At 47.8% G+C, this 16902-nt stretch overlaps 1 protein-coding gene across 1 annotated transcript in view; it reads left to right on the forward strand.

Annotated features, from left to right (window-relative positions):
- Positions 1-3504, forward strand: part of LOC123076063 (LEAF RUST 10 DISEASE-RESISTANCE LOCUS RECEPTOR-LIKE PROTEIN KINASE-like 2.2) — a 4264-nt gene extending 760 nt beyond the window's left edge. The window contains exons 2-7 of the mRNA XM_044498506.1: positions 335-367; positions 585-1121; positions 1623-1658; positions 1968-3030; positions 3096-3194; positions 3405-3504. Coding sequence (XP_044354441.1) covers positions 335-367; positions 585-1121; positions 1623-1658; positions 1968-3030; positions 3096-3194; positions 3405-3504 — 1868 coding nt within the window. The remainder of the gene's footprint in view (positions 1-334; positions 368-584; positions 1122-1622; positions 1659-1967; positions 3031-3095; positions 3195-3404) is intronic.
- Positions 3505-16902: the final 13398 nt, after the last annotated feature.

Below are 16902 nucleotides of genomic sequence, written 5' to 3' on the forward strand. Positions count from 1 at the left end.
GTCTGGAGCACGCGCTCCGGACGGCTGCGGGCGGTTTGAGGGTCCGCGTTGAAGATGCCCTTATCCTCTTTATTTTTTGTTTGTTTAGCTGAGCTGACATGTTGAGAGATGCTGCTATTTAGACCTACATGACATCTTAGAAACTATAGGTTTTGATGTGAGGTCGGTCTACTGATCTTTCCCATTGGGGTTAAAATTTTGATCTGCCGATGCCACGTGCATTTCTAATAGCTAGTTGCGCTTGGCTGTCAAATTGCCATGGTTCATTTTGATGGTTTTTTTTTTATTTTGTGATTGAAACTTACATTGACTAACCACAATAATTTCACTGCAGATCGTAGGCACAATAAGAAGTTAGTTTTGATAGGTATGTCTATGATGGCTTCTGCTCAGAAGATACATGATACTTTGTCTCAAACATTCATACTTTGATGCTACCTAAAGGCAAACTGCTAAGTCTAAAATTAACCAAATTATGGAGATTCCTAATTTAATGACGTGAAATTGAAAGATTCCTAAATGGCTATATTAGAAAAGGGATAGTTTACATAGTCTCATACATATACTGATATTCTATATATTAGAAAAGATTCCTCGATTGCTAGACTTTCAGCTTACATGCCTTAACAACAGTTACCCACTTTTACCGAGCTCCGTGCACCACACCCTCGGCTTTGCAATCCTCAATATCTCCTATGGGGAACGCAGCTTGCACGTCATTGATCTGGGCAAGCTGCAACTATTACACGACCCGCCCAAGATCTTCAGCCGCTGCTTGCCGGTCTGGAACACCTCTGCCAAACTGGGCGGCCCGTTTAAGATCTCCCCCGTCAACCTGGAACTCATCTTGTACAACTGCACGGAGAAGGCCGCAGCTTTGGCACGCCGGGAAAAAGAACTGGTTCAGGCGAAGACGATGAGGTGCGTGAACACGAGCAACACGTTTGTTGGCGCGGGAGTGCCGTACGACCGCACCGGGAACTACTCCGGGTTTGCTTTGGAGGGCTGCGTTCCAATCGTCTTTCCGGTGCTGCGCTTGCCGTCCGGCGAGACGAACGCAAGCCACTACGAGCGGCTCATCCACAGTGGCTTCCTCCTGAAATGGGAACTGCCCCCTCCTCTCCCTGCACCTGCACCTAGGAATGAACCTCCTCCCTCTCCAGGTAAGTTCACCCCGTCAAATTCATCTTTTAATCATGTTACTACTTACGAGGATGTTGGCCGCAGCCGGCCAGCGCGGCACTTCCTGCCCAAGATGTTGGGCTATCGACAGGTCCATAGCCTATACTGGCCAAACGGATACCATCCACTGTTTGCAATCTCAATGAAACACATGTTTTTTTTTTTGTTGAATCTGTATTGGCTATTGAATCTACACATGCCTATAACTTTTTTTGTCAAATCTATATTTGAGCGACATGGTAGCTCAATCAAAAGAAACTCACATACGAAGTCCATTCAATTCTTATTCACTATATTTCAATGTAAATTTTTTGTATATCTGATTGGCAGAATATTTAAGATTAATATATGATGCTTGTCTTTTTCTTTTGGAAAAAACAACCAACTTAGTCCTATTGGACGACACTGCTTTTACTCATAAATGTTATGTTATATTCCAGGTAGTGAGAGGAGAGCGAAGAAGATTATACTAATAGGTATGCTAAATTTGTTGCCATCCTTTCATATGTAATGATTTAAATATTAGCCGATTACTGATAGCGGTTTTCTATGACAAAATAGGAATTTCAAAATTTATCATGTTTGTGATCACTGAAAATTGAAATAAAAATCTGAGTCAAGCAACTCTAATCTTGTGCATATTAACATGACTTATCAATTTATGGCAGTTAGTTTTGCCACCATGTACTCTTCTAGAAAGAGAAACGTGAACTACTGATGGTCTTGAAATAATAGGTTTATAACTGCTGGTTTGCAAAAGGAAATAACATCTGCTTCCATCTTAGGTATACCATCAGCAGCTGCAACCTTTCTCTTTGCATGTCTTTATGTACTCATATGGCATGGAAACGGGAAAGGACTATGGTTTCTCCTTTGCAATAGTAGCAGTAAAACTGAAAAAAATTACGAGGCCATGATAGTCTCATATGGATCCCTAGCTCCAAAAAGATACATGTACTCAGAGGTAATGAAGATAACGTCTTCTCGCAACAATCAGCTTGGTAAAGGTGGTTATGGTGTGGTTTTCAAAGGAAAACTACATGATGGTCGTCTGGTTGCAGTGAAATTCTTGCATGACTACAAAGGAAATGGAGATAAGTTTGTGAATGAGGTTATGAGCATTGGCAGGACCTCTCATGTTAATGTTGTTAGCTTAGTTGGGTTTTGTTTGAAGGGATCAAAACGAGTTCTTATATATGAGTACATGCCCAACGGTTCCTTGGATAAGTACATTTACTCAGAGAACCCCAAAGAAATTTTAGGATGGGAGAGGCTCTATGCGATAGCAATCGAGATTGCTCGTGGCCTCGAATACTTGCACCATAGCTGTAATACACGTATCGTCCATTTCGATATCAAGCCCCAAAATATCCTTCTAGACAAGGATTTCAGCCCAAAGATTGCTGATTTTGGTCTGGCTAAGTTGTGTCATACAAAGGAGAGCAAGCTTTCAATGACTGGAGCTAGAGGAACAATTGGATTCATCGCCCCAGAAGTTCACTCCCGAACCTTTGGAGTGGTTTCAACAAAGTCAGACGTTTATAATTATGGAATGATGCTGCTGGAGATGGTTGGAGGGAGGAGAAATGTTAGATCAATTGTTGCAAAATCCAGTGAAAAGTATTTCCCTGATTGGATTTATGACCACTTTGCGCAAGATGATGGATTACAAGCATGTGAAGTCACAAATGAAATTGAGGAGATTGCAAGAAAGATGATCTTAATTGGCTTGTGGTGTATACAAGTACTACCTGTGCATCGCCCAAATATAACAAAAGTTCTAGAAATGTTTGAGAGAAGCTTAGATGATCTGGACATGCCGCAGAAGCAAAACTTCTGTGAACTACTGTAAGATATTTCTCCCTTTTTTGTCTCTCTTTATTTCATTATTCTGCAATAACCTGACGAATGAGCTATTATGTCATTGCAGTGAAAGTTCAGCTCACAATATGGATGTACAAAGTTCAAGTTCTACCAGACCTGAGGAGATCAACCTTGCGAATTGAAAATCCGTAAGACTGTCGCCAACTCTTTGAGCAGATACGCCTTGTGGATCCAAAAATCCTACATTAATCCCCAACACCGTAATTATGAGAAGGTGGCATGTACAGGCACATACTCCATGTATGCATGACCTAGAGTCAAGAGCATCCGCATGCGAGCGTCCTAATTTATGGACCAGAGATGGAATAAAATTTTCTCTGGTGAATTTTGTGTTTCAGGTTCAACCTGCTAAAAGGCATTGGCTCTTATGCCAAAGGCAGACAGCTACCTAACTTCTTGACTGGAAATTTCCCCCAAAACTCAGTAAATGCGATTTAGGCTCTCAATCATTGTCCTAAAGTATCAGGATCCAGATGCATAAAGTGCATATCCATCTAAACTTTGTGATGATATATGCCAATTCATAGCGAGCAGATTAATTGTGGAAGCGGGTGGCACATAGAGCATACATACTTTATCCTCTTATATGCTCTCCTTGGTGATACGTGGTATCAATTCAATGGTGCGCCATTTAATATATTTCATGTATATACAGACTGTATTTAAGGGTGGCTCTACCTGGAAGCTGGAACAAACAGACTCGGATAAATATATTATCGAAGTTCCATTAATCAAAATCATTGTTTGAGTTAGATAGCAATTACTTTATCTGATGGAACATGTAAAGATTGACGCACAATGAATTCCCATATGGTTATTGGGAAGAAGAGGCATGATGTGTGATGTGATGTGATACCTTTGTGTTCATCATAGATAGCAGCAGCTGGCGAACTTGCGTTGCTGATTCTCATGCACTGGTCAGTTCTGTCAACAAATTAGAATGGAACCGGGCAAAAAGGAAACTTGTCAACAAACAGGGGGAAATAGGTTATAGTACTAAATGATGTTTCGACTTCTGAACATCAGTCATGACACTAAAACATGTCACCTCTCGCAAATTCACATGGGTGGTAACCAAAGCCTTTTCCAGATTGATATATTTGGTACAAATCAAAACAAGTGTTCACAGTTTTTTGTGCTTTAAGATCCAACTGCAAGAGGGGAGCCTGTTATTTTCATCTTTTGGTAATAACCAGACTTCATGATTAGCAATTTCTTCCAAAACCAGTTAGGCTCGACACCTAATATTCAGGATATCAGATGCGTCCTTGTCAAGTGTATTCAACTAAACATTGCAAGTTTGCAACAATATTATAGAGATTAAAGTACCTTCTCCATGAACTTAACCGATTAAATCAGCTGATCCGCAACAGCCAGAAGAAGTCCTAATAATACTGGGTAAATAAATCGTGGAAGGGGCATGCTTACTTCGGTCCACTAGAGTGGATAGCAACTGTAACTTCCTTCCCGCTGCCTCCCGGCGCGCGAAACGCCGCCGGGCACCAATGCCCTTACTCCCTGCCCGGTGCAGAGCCCCAGCTACGGCGTATTACTCTCTCTCCCTCCGCTACTGAGCCGAGCATCACCGCCGGGGTCCCGCATTCGCCGCCCTAACCGCTCCGCCTCCGAGCGGGTCAGGAGAGGCGAAGGCAAGCGATTGCTGGGCGGCACTCCATGGGCCATGCTGCGGAAGACTATCGCAGAGAATGTAGTGACTGTTCGTTCCAAGGGAAAACCCTTTTTGCCGCTCATTGCGGCAAAATGTCGGGGGAACGCACAGGCCATCGAGCAAACGTTCCAGATGGGCCGGCCTGTTAAGTGTTTTCAGGATTCCCAGTTTTCGGAAACTTCTAGGACGTTCCAGCCGATTCTTTTCGATTTCGGGAACCTTCCAACAGGTTCTTGAACCTTTTTTTTTTCTTTTTCCGTTTCTTTTTCGTTTTTTCGTTTTTGTTTGTTGTTTTTCTTCTTTTATCTCTTATTTCTTTTTCTTTTCTCTTCTTTTTTTATTTTCTATTCTTCCTTTTTTCAAGTTTATTTTTCTTTTTCAACAAAGGTTCAGACATTGGATAAATGTTCGAATTTCTTAAATTTTATTCATGTATTGGAAAAATGTTTCTGTTTTCAAATTTTGTTCAGTAATTGCAAAAAAGTTTAGAATTTGAAAAATTGTTCGCTTTTTTAAGAAATGGTCGAAAATTACAAAGAGTTTAGAACTTCAAAATTTTGAAAAATGTACGTATTTTTATTTTTTGTTCAGAAATATGAAAAAAATCGTAAATTTTGAAAAATGTCTCCTTTTCAAATTTGTTTGCACATTAAAAAAATGTTGTTCTTTTCTAGATTTATTCATAAATTCAAAAAATGTTGGCGTTTTGAAAAAAAATGATTGTGGTTTCCATTTTGTTCCTTTTTTTAAAAAAGTTTGCATTTTCAAAAAATTGTTCACAATTTCAAGAAATGTTCTCGTTTTCATTTTTTTCCAAGAATTTGCACGTTTTCATTTTTCAGGAATTTCGAAAATGTGCATGTTTTCATTTTTTTCAGGTGTTTCAAAATTGTTCAGTTTCAAATTTTGTTCACAAATTTTAAAAATGTTCAGGCGGTTCAAAACATGTTCCTGTTATAAAAAATTGTTTGCAAATTTCAGAAATATGCACGTTTTTATTTTTTTAGGAGTTTCAGAATTGTTCAGTTTCAAATTTTGTTCACATATTCAAAAAATGTTATTGTTTTCACATTTTTAAAAATATGTGCATGTTTTCAAATTCTGTCTTGGAATTGCCAAAAATGTTCCCGTTTAAAAAATGTTCCTGATTTTCGAAAATATTTCTGTTTTAAAATTTTGTTCGCAAAATTAGCAATTTGTTTCTGTTTCACACATGCCTTCGTTTTTTTCAATAAAAATGATTTTGAAATTCAAGATATAATTTGGATCTGCGTTGCGGGTTGGTTCTTTAATCTTAGTGCTGCAATAGAACCTGTAATGACTACTAGCTCAACTGGTTTGCCATGTCAGGTATAGCATGACGTCCTGGTTTTGAAATCCCGCGACGACGGCTTTTTTTTTAGCTACAGCGCGCTGTCGTTTGCTATATTGACGGGCCGGCCCAGTAGGACACCCGCTTGTGCGAAACCGTGCCTTTTTGCCGCAGCGAGCGGTGAGTAGGAGCTCCCCGTTCCAAGGGCCATGGCGGCGAACGGAACCATACCAGCCGGCGGCGGCGTAACGATGTTTCTGGTTTGGGCTATGGGCCTTTCCCGTTCCCTCCTAGTGGCTTGAAGAAATGAAGATTTATTTAACGATGGGCGTGTGAGCAGGCCCAAACTCAATGTAATTTGTATGCTTATAGCCCAAACTATAGGTACATTGATTTGCCTCAGAGCTCCTATTCCTCCTATTCAGGGCCTTAAGCGCCAAAGTGCAAAAGTGTCATTCTAATCCTGAACTCAAACGCTCCAGCTATAATAGTAAAATGCAAAAAAATAGAAAATACTTCAAACAACTCTAATTTTTTGACAGAAAATATTGCTTAGTTTTATGCATACGTGCGAAGCGTTTTGATGAAATCAGCTCTCCGAATTTCTTTAAAAAGAGTCTTTTAGAGCATTGATTATTTTTTGCTCAAAGCTTTAGCAAACTTTTTTCTTGGCATAAATTTACAGGTATGTAGAACATTCAACAATGTCTCTTGTCAGAAACATCATTTCTTCTATATTTTTTGTTATTAATGTTCAATAGGGTGCATTTGAGCTTGGGATGAGAAACTCCATGTCAAAGTGCGAAAGTACCGTGTTGCTAGAAAGCGCAGAAAGAACTATAGAAATCACCCCAAATCTACTCCAATGGAGCCATAACTAGTAAACTCGAATTTGGTATAATATTTACCCTTGGGACTCTAAAACCATATGAACCATACCCTTGAGCGGTTTTGAAAATATTTGGTGGTTTTTACCATATATGGGGACATTTATGCCTTTTTAGTTATATATAATCCAGACGTTTCTGTTGAAAATCATAGCTCCTAGAGTTGAAAAAAAACAACTATTTTTTTCAAAATTTTAAAATATCTTGAACTGAGATGAAAATTCGTGAAATTCAAAAACATTTCATTTATTTCAAAACAAAAGTTCATGCATTTAAATTTCATAAATTTTATAAGATGTTTATGAATATTAAAAAATCATATATGGTAGCTTATAGAGAAAAGGAAGAAAAAAGCAAGTAAAAAATGAAATGCCTGTAATTTTGTCTAGGTCTATCCTTGCCCTGGCGCTATTGGGACGACCCGAGACTAAATTGCATGCAGGAGGCCAGAGCAGCGGGGCCCGTCGGGACCAAGCATTGGTCGAGAGGAGATGTGCGACACCGCAAATAGATTCGCTCGAGACGGAGGGTGCTATACTGTGCATCTTGCCTTCCCGCCGGTGTTGTGGGAGTATACGACAAGGAGGTGAATGTGGATGCCTGCGTGGTAAAGTTTAGTTTTAACGCGCGTCGGCTGGTTCCGCGCGCTCCAGCGGTGGCAGGAACTTACCGCGCGCGGGAGAAAGCGGCACGCGGCGCGGTAGATTTGGCGCGCCGCTTCGCGTGCGCCTATGAAATCCCGCGCTCGCCACGCGCCCTCCCCTTGCAACCTCGCCGCTTCGCCACCTCGCCGCTTCGCCGCTTTCCGCGCCACCACCGCGCCACCATGCTGCCGCGCCGCCGGGTTCTTCGGGCTACTGCGGCGTCCGCGAGCGCCCCAACGGCTGGTACTCCGCCGAGATCCGGTCCGGCGACGTCCGGCTCGGCCTCGGGTCGTTCTGGAGCGCGCACGAGGCGGCCCGCGCGTACGACGCGACGGCTTGGCGCTTGGAGAGGCCCCGGTCGCAGATGAACTTCCGGGACGTCTTCACGCGCGAGGAGGCGCAACGCGTCGCCCCTCCGCCGCGTCTCATCATCGAAATGGACCGTGCCGACCACGCTCGGCGGCAGCGCCGCCTCCTCATCGCCGAGGAGGACGAGCGAGCCATGGCGGAGTGGCGCCGTCGCCACCCGGAGGACGTCGCCGACGAGCGTGCTACTGGGCGGAGAGGACGGCAAGGCGCCGCGTGGAGCGGGCGGACCGACGTCGGCGGAAGGCATTGGCGAATGCGCAGTCCGATATCGTTGCAGCAGGTGGGAGGTCGATCTTCACGTCAGACGATGAACGTTGGGACGACATGTGGCTCGATACCTCGGACAACACCGACGAGGATGATGATGATGGTGATGATGGTAGCGACTTGGAGTAGTTTCTATCTATGTATGCCGTAGTAGTTTCTATCTAGTTGCACCGTAATTTTATCTATCTATGCTTTCGAACTATCTATCTAGTTGCACCGATGGAAAATACCTTTATATCTTTTTTATCTATGCAATTTAAAAAATGTTGTAGAATGAGCGCGCGTGCTGCATTTTTTGCGCGCTGCATTTTAGCACGGCTGCTGGAGCCAGCGCTGCGCGCTGCGCCAAACCAGGCGATAGGCGCGCGGCAAAGCAGTTTTTAGCGCGCGGCACGTTCGGCGCCTGTTGGAGATGCTCTAATCGACGATTGTTTCCTCTTTCCATGAGTGTGCGCCTAGTGCTGGTAAGCTCACTCATCAAGTTGTTGTTTTTTTCCATCAAACTTATTCATAGACTTGAGAACAACAATAATTGTACACATGCCATAGGTTTACACTTCAGCCCTGAATTGTACCCCGTAACTGACCATACATTTACTTATTTATTTATTATGGCATAAGAGTAACCCCAAAAGCTTCCTTAGAAAACTTCACGTAAAAATGGTTTTATGCTCATACTTTTGTCAGTTCCCGTAAACTTCTCCCTCTACATGCTTTTTAATATATATTTTAATTAAAATATAATATTATAGAAGCCGCCAGTTAGTGACACGCGTGACAGCGTCGGTGAGGGGCGGTGTGGTGGTTGCTGGCGCCAGGTGATGCGGCGGCGGGCGGCGGCATGGTCGCGTGACGGCCGCTGGCGTGGGATGGTGCAGGCGTGCCTTCGGTGGAGGCAGCAACGGCTCATGGCCACCCGTAACCAACCATAGGTTTGCACTTCAGTCTGTAACTACTACAGTACGAAAACAAAACAGTCTACAAGTGCACACGTAAGTGCTCATATGCTCATCTAAGTGAACGCATGTACACACATCATATCTCTATAAGGGTCTCCGAAAGACTGAGTCGACACATCGTTTTAAAATTAACAAAGTCGATACAGACGTCTTTATAGTCGACCGGAACATCTTGTCCCACTGAGTTAAATTGCAAAGGTTGCCAATGGCCAACATCGCCTCCAAGATAGCGCATCCGGCTCACGCGTTGTAATACTTAGGGTTTGGAAAACTGCACAACACCCGTTAAGGGTGTGGCTATCTCATATATATAAGGGGTACGGTACAATATACAAGACCTATACAGAGGCTACATGTAAATACAGTCTAACACCCTCCCTAAATCTTAACTATGTCCTGAAGTACAAAGTACGTTAAGATTGCGCCTGCAGCCTACAAACTGAGTTGTGAAAGAGGCTTCGTGAAGATGTCAGCAAGTTGATCTTTTGAAGAGATGAACTTGATGTGGAGTAGCTTCTGTGCAACACGTTCCTGCACAAAGTGATAGTCAACTTCAATGTGTTTTGTCCGAGCATGAAACACTGGATTAGATGATAGATATGTAGCACCAATGTTGTCACACCAAAGAACAGGTGGCTGAGTTTGAGAAACTCCCAATTCTCTCAATAAGGACTGTACACATATGATCTCGGCTGTAGCATTTGCAACTGCTTTGTATTCAGCTTCAGTGCTACTCCTGGACACTGTAGCTTGTTTACGAGCAGCCCAGGCGATCAAGTTAGGACCAAAGAAGACAACATGTCCCCTCGTGGATCGCCTGTCATCTGGATTACCAGCCCAGTCTGCATCTGAAAAAGCAGAAAGCGTAGGAGACGGTGCTGGCTGAAGGAGTAAACCATATGAGGCAGTAAAGCAAACATAGCGAAGAATGCGCTTCACCGTTGTCCAATGAGAAGTCCGAGGAGCATGAAGAAACTGACAGACACGATTGACTGCATATGAGATGTCAGGCCGAGTGATAGTCAGGTACTGTAGACCACCAACAACGCTACGATACTCAGTGGCATCATCAGAGGTGAGAGGATCTCCATCAAAAGCAGATAGACGATCAGTAGCAGACATAGGAGTCATGACATGTTTGCACTTCAGCATACCTGCCCGTCGCAACAAGTCCATCGAGTACTTATGCTGCGTGAGTGTCAAACCGACAGGAGAACGTGAAACTTCCAGGCCAAGGAAGTAATGCAATGCTCCTAAATCCTTCACCGCAAAATCACCACTCAAGGAAGAGATCAGACGACCAGCAGCAGCATCCGAGGAGCTAATGAGGATAATGTCATCAACATATACAAGAAGATACATCGTCACCTGAGGCCGATGCAGAAGGAAGAGCGAGGTGTCAGCAGTGGAGGGAACAAAACCAAGTGACCGAAGAACAGAGCCCAATCTGGCATGCCAAGCACGAGGAGCCTGCTTCAGCCCATAGAGCGCCTTGACCAGGCGACACAGATGATGAGGGCGAGCAGGATCAACGAACCCCGGGGGCTGACGCATGTAAACCTCCTCATCCAAAACACCATGAAGAAAAGCATTCTGAACATCCAGCTGACGAAGAAACCAGCCCCGAGTAACAGCCAAGGACAACAGAAGCCGTATAGTCGTCGGTTTGATCATCGGACTGAACGTATCCTTGTAGTCAAGACCATACCTTTGCTTGAACCCTTTCGCCACTAACCGTGCCTTATAGCGTTCAATAGAACCATCAGCATGCTTCTTAACTTTGAAGACCCACTTGGAATCAATAATATTGACACCAGAGACCGGGGAAACGAGCTGCCAAGTACCATTTGTCAACAATGCCTGATACTCTTGCTCCATAGCTTGACGCCAATGAGGAATCCCGAGAGCAACCTGGAAGTGACGCGGTTCAGCCAAAGGATCTTCCTCGACGTGAGCAACACAGGCCGCAAGCCAGGCCACCGTCCCATCTTTGCGTTGCTTGGGACACACAATACTGGATCGGCTGCGTGTATGCAGTCGAAGAGCAACAGAAGCAGGTGGTGCAGCAAGTGGCGACGGCACTGGCGATGAAGAAGCAGCCGACGAAGCAGCTGGTGACGGAGCATTTGCGCCAGGCGAGGACGAGGCCGACCTAGGCGAGGCCGAACCAGGCGAGGCAGCAATCGACCGGGCGGGCGAGCCAGTCGGCTCGAGGCCGACCAAGTCGCGGGAGGCCGGCCCAGGCGAGACCATCGGCTCAGGGGAGGCCGGCCCAGGCGAGATCGCCGACTCAGAGGAGGCCAGCTCAAGGGAGGCTGGCCCAGGCGAGACCGGCCCAGGCTCAGGGGAGGCCGGCGCAGGGAAGGCCGACACGGGCAAAGCCGATGCTGAAGAGCCCGGTCCAGACGTGCATGGCGCATGCACGAGACCGCTCCCAACGTCAGGTGCAGTCGACAGCTCCGGCTCCTCCAGCAACTCAAGGCGAGCTCCACGACCCGTTCCTGCAGCATGATTAGGCAACAACGCAGGAGAGTATGCAATATCAACAAATTGAGCAGGCAGTGGAGAGGTGGAATGCGAGGAGGAGACTGGAGGTGCGGGAGTTGTGGACAAAGACGAGAACGGGAATACACTCTCGTCAAACACAACATCACGCGAGATGTAGACACGGTTGGATGGAATATGAAGACATTTGTACCCTTTGTGAAGAGAGCTATACCCAAGAAAAACACAAAGTTTTGACCGAAGCTCAAGCTTACGCTTATTGTAAGGACGAAGATGAGGCCAGCATGCACAACCAAAAACTTTGAGAAATGTATAATCTATAACCTCATTAAGCAACAATTCAAGTGGTGTTTTCATCCCAAGGAGTCGTGTAGGAAGCCTATTTATGAGAAAACAGGCAGTGGAAAACGCATCACTCCAAAACCGAAAAGGTGCCGATGGATGAGCAAGTAAAGTGAGACCAGTTTCGACAATGTGACGATGCTTACGTTCAGCCGTGCCATTCTGCTGATGTGTATGAGGACAAGACACGCGGTGCGAAATCCCAAGCTTATTAAAAAAAGAATTAAGGTTGTGATATTCATCCCCCCAATCTGACTGTACATGGATAATCTTATGCTTAAGAAGACGCTCAATGTGAGCTTGAAATTGTAGAAACACATCGAACACATCAGATTTACGCTTGATAAGATAAAGCCAAGTAAACCGATTATAAGCATCAATAAAACTGACATAATAATTATGACCGCTCACAGAAGTTTGGGCATGCCCCCATACATCAGAAAAGAAAGCTCAAGTGGAGTTTTGATGACACGACTCGAATCTGAAAACGAAAGCTGATGACTCTTGCCTTGCTGACAGGCATCACAGACTGTGGCAGCATCTTTATTGGACACAACGGGAAGACTATGACGATGAAGAACACTACGAACTATGGGAGTGGCAGGATGACCAAGACGTGCATGCCAATGAGTAGGCGACACACGGACACCACTGGGCGCTTGAGGAGCAGAAGGCAGATCAAGTGCATATAGTCCATCGCGCAGGCAACCTCTAAGCAGAACGTCTCTCGTGGCCCGATCCTTGATAAAAAAATAAAAAGGATGAAACTCAGTGAAAACATTGTTATCACGAGTAAGCTGAGGAACAGACAATAAGCTACGAGTAGCAGAAGGAACTCTAAGGACATTACGAAGATGGAGAGATTTTTGTTTATGAGTTAACAGAGAGGCCTGACCAACATGTGATATGTGCATACCTGCTCCACTGGCGGTGTGAACCTGATCATGTCCACGGTATGGCTCCTGGACGGAGAGTTTGCCCATCTCGCCTGCCAGATGATTCGTAGCGCCCGTGTCCATATACCAAGTTGGATCAATGGGATATGATGGAGTGTGGCCTGCTTGACGAGCAGGCTCGTGAGTGGCCAAGGCAGCTTGTTTCTCGTTGCCTTTGCCATTGCTGCCGACGCCGAGAAAGTCCTGCTTGAAGCGGCGATGACAGCGGGAAGCAATGTGACCTGGAAGGCTGCACAGCTGGCAGGGAAGTTGGACGCCACATGAAGGGCAGCAGGCACACGAGCGGCCACCCCCGGTCGTGGGCAAGGAGGCAGCGACAGGCGACCGCTGAGCCTGTGAAGTCAGTGGTACTGATTTGCCACCTGCAGATGACTTGAAGGGCTTCCCTTTTCCATGAGTGGCAACATTGGCAGCAATAAAACTCGGGTTGGTACGGTGGGACTTGACGCGCTGTTCCGTGGCGAGGAGGCGGGCGTAGAGCTCACGAGGTTCAAGCGGAGTATCACGACCATTGATGTTCTCAGCAAGGTTATCATAGTCGTCGTCCAGGCCGTTCATGACGAAAGTGGTGAAGTCCTCTTTGCGAAGCGGTTGACACTGGGAGGCCAAAGTGTCTGCGAGACGCGTCATCTTGCCGAAGTAGTCGGTAATGCTGAGGTCAAGAAGCTTGGCCTCCCCCAGCTCCGTACGAAGAGTGTGAGCACGGGCCTGCTGCTGAGATGCGAAGCTGGTGTGAAGGGCAGACCATGCCTCCTGGGACGTGGCAGCGAAGAGGACCAAGGAGGACACCGCCTCGGTGAGTGACGACTGGATCGCAGAAAGGATGGCCTGATCCTGAGCCACCCACGCATGATACGCCGGGTGATGTGGTGGAGGACACGGCAAGGAACCGTCGACGTAGCCCTCCAGGTAGCGACTGCGGAGAAGTGGCAGCACCTGTGCACGCCACGACAGATAATTATCCGTCGTCAGTTTCACTGGGATGAGATGCGCGAAGTAGAACGGCACACTGGCCACGGCATGATCAGCGGCAAGAGGCGACGTGTAGTAGCTCATGTGGGATGAACCACCAGGTGCACCAGGACCCAGCGCTGTGGAGGAAGTAGCAGGCGGCGTAGAAGCTCCAGGATAGGGCGCAGTCATTGCCGGCAAGTAGTAGCCGCCGTAGGGCAACGGCGGTGGCGGGGTGCCGTAGGGCACGGCCGGCGCCCTGCCCGACCCGGCGGTCGCGGCGCCAAGTGCAGCCGCATAGGGTTGCGGGGTTGGAGCCGTGTAGGATGCCGCGGGGACGGTGGCATGTGGTGCAGCCGCAACGGCCGCGTAAGGCGAGGCGCCATACGCTGCGTTGTACGCGGAGGCAGGTGCAGGCGTCGCCCGTAGGGGCCTGCTGGCGGCGGAGGAGCAGCCCCGTAAGGCCCGTAGGACACCGAGTCGGCAGGAACAGGCGCCGCCCCGTAGGGGCCTGCTGGCGGCGGAGGAGCAGCCCCGTAGGGCGCCGATCCCATCCAGGAACCAGCGTACGAAGGATCTCCCAACGCAGGCGGAGGCGCGGCCGGTGATGGCGGCGGCGGCTGATCTGAGGAGGCTCCCACCATGGAGGACTGGCCGGTGTAGACCGAGACCAGGGGGCGCGAGGAGAGGAACGACGATGCAGGCGCCGTGATAGAGACCGGCGCGACGGCGGCGACGGAGGTCGATGCGATCGCGGCGGCGGCGGCAGCGGAAGACATAGGACCGGTTAGGGTTGATACCATGTAAGACTTAGAGTTTGGGAAACTGCACGACACCCATTAAGGATCTGGCTATCTCATATATATAAGGGGTACACAAAGGTGTACGGTACAATATACAAGACCTATACAGAGGCTACATGTAAATACAGTCTAACACGCGTTACCAGTCTAAGTACCCAACTAACTGAACCATGGCCGGACGACAAGAGCGTGCATGATCGACATGATGAGTCGGGCCTCATCAGTGGTCGACCGAGAGACCGAGGATGATGGAAATACGCGTTTGTGGACGATGGCTGCCCGGCCGTATGTGCAGCAGTCAAATGTTCCGGCCATAAGACTCGCTCACTGTACACTGAGACACTGACTCCCCTCCATCAGACCAAGCAAGATTTTTGGAGTCACCGGGAAATTGTGAAGTCGACGACAGTGATACTTTGACTGTGGACGGGTGACACGGACACTAGCGTCGCAGATTCTGCATGAAACAAAAGCTTCCAACGGCATGGTTACCTTATTGCCCCTTAGGGCATCTTCAACGGGGCCCGTAATTTTTTTAATGCATCTATTCATGAACAAGGGGACCAGTTCACCGACACGGAAAAGGCCATGTCGGAGGCCGCCATCCAACTATAGCCGCATGCATTTTAAATCCTTTTTCAACACACCGGATGGAATTCATACAAAAACGACCGGATTTCATATAAACATGACGATTTTTATGTAAACTGGACGAAAATGTTTACATTTGGGACATATTTTAACTAAAGTAAAACTATGTGCACGTACAGTCGCGCGGAGCTTCACTCCCACGACATGGATACACTACACTTGTCTATGGTCGCGGCGGATCCTTTTGTCTTCCCCATGCCTGGCAGCCCGCTCACCGGACTGCTGGGAGCCCCGGAGGTACCAAAGGGCGGCTCGCTTCCCCGCCGCTCATCGGAGTGGAACCACCGGTTAATGCTTCAGCCGGAGGGGAAGGGGGCGCCTCCGCTTTCGTGAAGCCTATACGGGGGCCGACGATGGTCTGCACTGAAGAAAGAACCGGGTAAGACACCGGCTATGTATGTCGGCGCCGCCTCGGCGGTGGCCTTCCCGGGACTTCAGCGGCGGTGGCATCCCGTGTTCTATTTTTTCTCGAAGTTGGCGGCGGACGCGGACGCGCTGGCCACTGACTCGGTGATCACTGCGTAGCCGGCTTCTTTCTCTACCTGCACGACGCAGTTACGCGCGCATTGACGGCAATGACGCGGTCGGAGGCACGGGAGTGGCGGTACGACGCGGCATCATCCACGACAGCGATGATGCCCGTGCCGCCGTGCTCCCCGTCGGGTCAGCCTGGAGAAACTTGCTACTCCTCCGCGAGCTGGCGTGATGCGGCGAGTTGTTGAACCACGCGCCGGCTTGGGGCGGCAATTTGCTCCATCGTGCTAGGCGAGGAAATTGGAGCAGCTAGATGTCTCGCTCGAATCTGGCGGGCCACCCAGCCGGCTTTTATGCCGGAGAACTGCTCTTCTGCTCGTCGGATGCCATCAAAAGGGTGAAAAAATGGTGAAAGGAGGAGATGGGGAGCGGCGGACCTAGTGGTGCGATTCTTGCCCTGTGTCTTGACTCATTTAAATAGAGGCCGGATGGGAGGAGTTCGTCCAGCGTTGTGTTTAATGTCGCCCCGCTTGTGAACGGACGTATGGCCGAAGTAGATTTCTTGGCTTTCATGCGGGTTTAATGGAGGCGTTCCAATGCGGCGAGGCCGTGTGTTCAGCCAGGCGTGCAGCGGGTGACACCCTCGGCCAGCGCGCCGCTTCAATGGCGGAGACAGTGAGAGGTTGCATCCGCCCTGAGCCGTCTACAATGTAGAGTGACACGCTCTACAGCGTCATGAATGCGGGCAGCTGGCGCCGAGCAGGAAGCACACACGGGATGAATGTGTGGCTTTGGGTGGGACAAGACGTTCAGAAGCGGGCGTGGGGACCGGTCCGGACTCCCGCAACCCCTGTTTGTCTTCGGTTTTTGAAAAAAAGTATATCCGGATCGCATCGCGGACCAATACAAAACAGTATTGAAATGGCTTTGGCCTTCCGGACAGCGCGATCAGACGCGTGTAGGAGGTTTTCGGGGGGCGTTGGGATGCCCTTATTCAGTTTGCACACTCCACTTGCAATACTCTGCTACTAGAACGTTGCAAGAAGA

This window comes from Triticum aestivum, chromosome 3D (assembly GCF_018294505.1).
Source record: "Triticum aestivum cultivar Chinese Spring chromosome 3D, IWGSC CS RefSeq v2.1, whole genome shotgun sequence".
In the NCBI taxonomy this organism is placed as follows: Eukaryota; Viridiplantae; Streptophyta; class Magnoliopsida; order Poales; family Poaceae; genus Triticum; species Triticum aestivum.